This window comes from Nannospalax galili, unplaced genomic scaffold (assembly GCF_000622305.1).
Source record: "Nannospalax galili isolate Female #2095 unplaced genomic scaffold, S.galili_v1.0 scaffold960, whole genome shotgun sequence".
NCBI classification, from domain to species: Eukaryota; Metazoa; Chordata; class Mammalia; order Rodentia; family Spalacidae; genus Nannospalax; species Nannospalax galili.
This window is the reverse complement of record NW_008348313.1, coordinates 2,222,189-2,228,188: the sequence shown is the minus strand read 5'-3', so window position 1 is coordinate 2,228,188 and position 6,000 is coordinate 2,222,189. Positions and strand designations below refer to the sequence as shown.

The 6,000-nt window shown below is 57.7% G+C and overlaps 2 protein-coding genes across 5 annotated transcripts in view; one reads left to right on the top strand and one right to left on the bottom strand.

Annotated features, from left to right (window-relative positions):
• The first annotated feature begins 54 nt into the window (after positions 1 to 54).
• Positions 55 to 6,000, top strand: part of Fam71e1 (family with sequence similarity 71 member E1) — a 9,110-nt gene continuing 3,164 nt past the window's right edge. Inside the window, exons 1-5 of one of the 4 annotated variants that reach the window (XM_008845144.3) lie at positions 55 to 319; positions 471 to 589; positions 1,289 to 1,419; positions 3,584 to 3,860; positions 4,287 to 4,453. In XM_008845144.3, coding sequence (XP_008843366.1) covers positions 313 to 319; positions 471 to 589; positions 1,289 to 1,419; positions 3,584 to 3,860; positions 4,287 to 4,343 — 591 coding nt within the window. In that variant the 5' untranslated portion in view covers positions 55 to 312 and the 3' untranslated portion in view covers positions 4,344 to 4,453. Of the gene's footprint in view, positions 320 to 351; positions 616 to 1,288; positions 1,420 to 3,583; positions 3,861 to 4,286; positions 4,454 to 6,000 lie in introns of those variants that run through there. The other 3 variants (XM_008845147.3, XM_029569353.1, XM_029569354.1) reach the window with 3 other exon arrangements.
• The window catches only part of Mybpc2 (myosin binding protein C, fast type), a 25,820-nt gene continuing 25,541 nt past the window's right edge, over positions 5,722 to 6,000 (bottom strand). Inside the window, exon 28 of the mRNA XM_008845148.1 lies at positions 5,722 to 5,876. Within this exon, the coding sequence (XP_008843370.1) occupies positions 5,866 to 5,876 (11 nt within the window). The 3' untranslated portion in view covers positions 5,722 to 5,865. The remainder of the gene's footprint in view (positions 5,877 to 6,000) is intronic.

Sequence of the window (6,000 nt, the reverse complement as noted above, 5' to 3'; positions counted from 1 at the left end):
GGGGGGGCGGGGGGGGTGCCCCAGCGCATCCTGACGGTGCTGCGCGTGCGCCAGACACCGCGCCTGCGCAGAAGCGCCTCTGCGCGCTCCCTCCCAGTGGGCTGTGCTGTCCCCTTCCGGGCCTCAGGCCCTGCGTGTGGCGTCACCGAACGCGGGGCGCCTGGTTGTGACGTCACAGAGCGCGAGGCCCCCAGCCCCTCTCCTGGCCTCCGCTCCAGCCAGTCTTCCCACCGTGAGTCGGGGCGTGGCGATGAACGGCGGCCGCGAGTCTAAGCAGGCGGTCCGCGGACAAAGTGAGCGGGCCCAGGTGCGATGGCAGGTGAGAGCGCGGCCCCGCGGGGTAGGCCCGGGTGAGGGAGTCCGGGCGGGCATGGGGCCCGCCATGCGCAGGCCTCTGCCGCGCGTGCGCCCCCTTCCGGGCAGCCCAGACCCGGCCTCCTGGGATGGACCCCCGCCCTTCGCCCCTACAGACTGGCCCCTGGTTCCAGCCTACGCCCCTTGCCGGCCGGGGCGGCTCCAGCGCCACCTCCTGAGCGGCGAGTTCGACCAGCTGCGTGACCTCCCCATCTTTGAGAGCAACTTCGTGCAGGTGTGGAGTCCCGGCGTCTCGACCCGGTAGCTGGCCCGACCCTCCCCTAGAACCACCTCATGCAGCTGTCGACCCGCAGTTCCTCCTCGGGACCCCTGAACCCCCAAACCTCAAATCTCCAGCCCTTTGATTCGAAGGCCTGTGCCTCAGTTTCCCTGACTTCACACACATATGGTTCTTGTCCTTTAAGATGTCCTGTCCCCGACATTTTGTTTTTTGGAGGACCAGTTGATGGCACCCAGGACCTCACACATGTTAGGCAGGGGCTCTATCGCTGAGCCACACCCCAGCCCCTCACTGGGGGATCCTAGGCAGGGGCTCTACCCCTGAGCCGCACCCATCTGTTTTATGGTCTTTGACCTATTTCTTGACAACTTCGAGCAACAGGGGCTCTACCACTGAGCTACACCCCAGCCCCTCACTGGGGGATTCTAGGCAGGGGCTCTACTGCTGAGCCACACCCCAGCCCCTCACTGGGGGAGCCTAGGCAGGGGCTCTACCCCTGAGGCACACCCCAGCCCCTCACTGGGGGATCCTAGGCAGGGGCTCTACCGCTGAGCCACACCACCAGACTGCCAACCTCTTTCTCAGTTCTCCCTGTTCATGATGAACTTTCACTCTACCAATATGCCCAACCGCTGATCCCTCTCCTGTTCTAGCCCCCCCCCCCATCTATTCTGTGTCAACCTTTGGCCCCAGGTGACCCGGTTTGGAGAAGTAGCCAACAAGGTCACCATGGGGGTAGCAGCCTCTAGTCCAGCCCTGGAGCTGCCAGACCTGCTTCTCTTGGCCGGCCCTGACAAGGAAAATGGACACCTGCAGCTCCTTGGGTGATTGCCCCACCTGGCCCCAGCCTCCTCCAATCTCCCTTCCCTTCCCAATACCCAAGGCCTCAGGGACTGCTGTGGGTATCAGCCCTCTCGACCTAGAGCAAGGACAAGGCAGTCCATACAGGGCAGGCGAGATGGGGGAGAACAGTCCTCAGTGACACCCACAGGGGTCAGGACAGTGGCTGTTTACACAGTGCTTTCTGCTTGCCGGGTGCCCCTTGGACCACGCCCACAGCCTCACCCCCTGTTCCAAAGATAAAGTTGAGGCTCAGAGACCTGGCCAGCTGCCCAGGGTCCCACAGGCAGATGAGGAACTAATGCTAGAATCTCAGGCTCTTTATAGCTGCAGATCTCAAGTTCAAGTCTGCAGTTAGAATCTACCCTTTCAGCGGAAAAAGTAACGGAGCAATAACGGAGCACATGAGAAAGCAAACCACTACGGTCAAACCAGGACCCTCACCGAACATCCTTTTCCCATCCTGGGCCTCCACCCTGCCCTGGCTGCAAATGGCAAACCTTTACATTCTTGTAGTGTATGTGCAGACTCGATCTTTCAGGACCCTCATATTTTCCCACCCCCATCTCAGGTCCTGTAAGATGGAGAAAAAATAGAGGCCAAGCCTGATGGTACAGGTCTATACCCCAGCTACCCGGAGGCTGAGTCAGAGGATCACAGATCCAAAGCCAGCTTGAACTAAAAGCGTGAGCTCCAGCCTGGACAGCTTAGTGAGACCCTGTCTTAAGATGAAAGTAAAAAGGGCTGGGGAGATGGCTCAGTTGGTAAAGTCCTTTCGGGGCAAGCTTGAGGACCTGAGTTTGAATCCCCAGCACCATGTAAAAAACCAGGTGTCATGGTGCATCCCTGTAATCCCAGCACTGGATGGAGACAGGAGGATCCTTGGGGCTTGATGGCCAGTCCAGCCAATCAGTGAGCTCCAGGTTCAGTGACTGGTGTGGTGGCTCCTTTAATCCCAGCACTAAGGAGGCAGAGACAGGCGGATCTCTGTGAGTTCAAGGCCAGCCTGGTCTACATAGCAAGTTCCAGGCCAGCTGGAGCTGCAGGGAGACCCTGTCTCAAAACAAAACACAACAAAAAAAAAAACATGCTATGGCCATGAACACAGGACCTGAGCTCCAGCCTCCTTTGTGTCTTGAGTCAGGTTACACACTCCTGATTGTAGCCGAGGGCCAGAGAGACTCGTTTATTGAAGTATTGGACAAGCACCCTTCCAGAGTCTATTCTAGGGTCAGCTTGTGACACTAGGGAACCAGGGCCATGCAAAATGAGGCCAGAATTCTTGTATTGAGGAGCTCAGATTCCAGGGGAAACTCAGACAAGCTTAGATGGTGATTTGTCACTTGGGGTGAGGTCTTTGGGGCCATAAGGAGGTTTGCAAAGGAGAATGTGGTTTTAAATAGGCCAGGGGAGGGGTAGGAGCAATGACTCAGCAGTTAAGAGTACTGACTGCCCATGCAGAAAACCCGGGTTCAGTTCCTAGCACCCACGTGGTGGTTAACAACCATCCTTAACTCCACTTCCAGGGGATCTGACGCCCTCTTCTGTCCTCTGCAGGCATTGCACAACATGGGTGCACTTCCACACATGCAGACAATACACTCATACACATACAATAAAATAGGCCAGGGGAGACCTTCCCCAAGCAGGAGGCCTCCTGAGAAGTGTAGAGAGAAAACTTAAAGGAGGAAGGGAAGGCCTGGGATAGGGTGGCACCAGAGCAGTGGGATACAGGTCCCTGGAGGAGCAGAGAGGCGCTCAAGGTCAAGTCCTGCCAGAGTGTTCAGGTCCCTGCTGAGGCCTTGGCTCTGACTTTGGGTGAGCCAAACTAAGGCCTTAAGCCTCTGGTGGACTGGTGGGGCTCAGGAGGACTCAGAGTACAGTTGGAAGGTAGTTGGGGTACAGTTGGAAGATGTGTTTGGCAGTAGGACAGGACTAGGATGTGAGCAAGACCGTTAACTCAGAAACCACCCCAAGACTAAGTGGGGGGTAAGTGGAGGCAGGGGGGACACCAGGAGTCCATGCTGGGCACTGTGGACATCCCACCCATGCACCCAGAACTGGGAGTCTCTTAGAAACGATGCAGGTGGCCTCAGACCCCCCAGGTGGGGAGTTCCCAGTTCAGTGTGGCCGCCCCTCTTGGTGCAGGCTGTTCCCCTTGCAGTTCGTGCAGCTCTTCGTGCGCGATGTGAGCCGCCAGCAGCTCAAGGTCAAGTTCCATACAGGCCGGGCCTTCTACCTACAGCTGCGTGCACCCGCTGACACCCGAGACCGTGAGTTTGGGCGCTGGGTGCGGCTGCTCTACCGCCTGCGTTTCCACTCGCCAGCCTGTGCAGTGCCCTTCACCCATGAGGACGCTGCCCCCGAAGAGGAGGAGGAAGAGGAGGAGGAGGGCAGCCAGGACCTCCAGCTGCGGCCCCAGGAGGTGAGGGCAGGGCAAGGGGCCTGCAGGAGCCTGAGGAGGAGAGATGGTTAGGGCCAGCCAGGTGAATGGGTCCACGTAGGCCTTCTGAGGTCTGTATCCTGGGTCTCGGGGAGGACTCCTGGGTGTGAAGGAAGAGGCTGGGGAGGACCCCCTGGGTCTGAGAGGAGGACTGGGAGGACCCTGGGTCTGAGAGGAGGACTGGGAGGATCCTGGGTCTGAGGGAGGAGGACTGGGAGGATCCTGGGTCTGAGGGAGGAGGCTGGGAAGATCTTGGCTCTGAGGGAGGAGGCTGGGAGGATCCTGGGTCTGAGGGAGGAGGCTGGGGAGGATCCTGGGTCTGGAGGAGGAGGCTGGGAGGACCCCTGTGTCTGAAGGAAGAGGCTGGGGTCTGGACTCCTGGTCTGAGATGCCCTCTCTCCTACTTAGCTTCAGTCCATGGAGGTCAAACTTGACCCACAGATCTCTGAACTCTGGGGACTCTGACTCGGGCAGTGTTCCAACTCACCAAAGGACTAGAGATAAAAAACAGCTCAGCTTAGAGCCAAGAGAGATGAATTTTTTAAGTTAATAAAGATCAGGCTCTTAAGAACAAACACCCAAGTCCTGGCTGTTTGCACTACCATCACCAGTTCTGCATCAGCCCACAGCCTGCAGGTCTTCACTGGCCATGATGACCTCCTTGAGCCACCATGACAGGTAGGTCCATACGGTTCTCAAGGCTTTTTGAGCTTTTCTTCCTTTCCTTACTTTGTGGTGCTGAATAGAACCCAGTGCCTCCCACATGCTAAGAAAGCTCTCTACACTGAGCCACACCCAGCCCCTCACTGGGGGATTCTAGGCAGGGGCTCTACCTCTGAGCCACACCCCAGCCCCTTACTGGGAGATTCTAGGCAGGGGCTCTACCTCTGAGCCACACCCACAGCCCCTCACTGGGGGACTCTAGGCAGGGGCTCTACCTCCGAGCCATACCCCAGCCCCTCACTGGGGGATTCTAGGCAGGGCTCTACCTCTGAGCCACACCCCAGCCCCTCACTGGGGGATTCTAGGCAGGGGCTCTACCCCTGAGCCACACCCACAGCCCCTCATTGGGGGACTCTAGGCAGGGGCTCTACCTCCGAGCCATACCCCAGCCCCTCACTGGGGGATTCTAGGCAGGGGCTCTACCCCTGAGCCACACCCACAGCCCCTTAATGGGAGATTCTAGGCAGGGGCTCTACCTCTTGAGCCACACCCACAGCCCCTCACTGGGGGATTTTAGGCAGGGGCTCTACCTCTTGAGCCACACCCCAGCTCTTTTTGCACTTAATTTTTTTTTTAATTTTATATGTATGAGTGGTTTGCCTGCATGTATGTAAGTGCACCTGTGCATGCAATGCCCAGAGGTCAGAAGAGGGCATTATGTCCCCTGGAACTGGAGTTACAGATAATTGTTAGCCATCATGTTGGTGCTGAGAACCAGGCCCAGGGGTCCTCTGCAAGAGCATCCCATGCTCTCAACCCCTGAGCCATCTCCCGAACCCCTCTCTTCACTTTGAATTTTGACACGGGTGCTCATTAAGTTGCTGTGCTAGTCTGGCCTTTCCTTCCACCTGCCTCGGCCTCCAGGTACCTGGAATGACAGGTATCCCAGGCCCATCTGGGCCAGTGGAAAGAGTTGTCCTCTGTGGGTGTTGACTGGCCTGCCTCCTCCCTCCCTGTGGCAACACAGTGAGCTGCATCTTCTAAGATGGTGACTGACACCAATAGAAGCTGTGTCTTTGGGGCTGCCTTGCAGCTGTAACCATTCCCCAGCCCAGCATGAGAACCCCTGCCCTCAGGGAGACAGGAGGCCATGGATTCAAGAAGGAAGGACAAATGATCCTTTGAGCAATAGTATTTAATTGCAGTGGCTCCCTCTAGGAGGAGGACCCCTCTAAGAGGAGGACCCCTCTAGGAGGAGGTTGCAGTCCAGAGGTCACTGGAGTGTCATCCAGGCTCCATCGTCCTCACAACATGACACAGGCTGTCACTGAGGCACTGGGGGTGAAATGAGAGATGAGGTGGGGTGAGGTGGTTTGCTTCCCCACTCTCTTAACATCCACCAGGCCCCTCTGCCAGCAGGGGGCACAAGACAAGTTCCTGTCCAGGGCTTGTCCCTGAA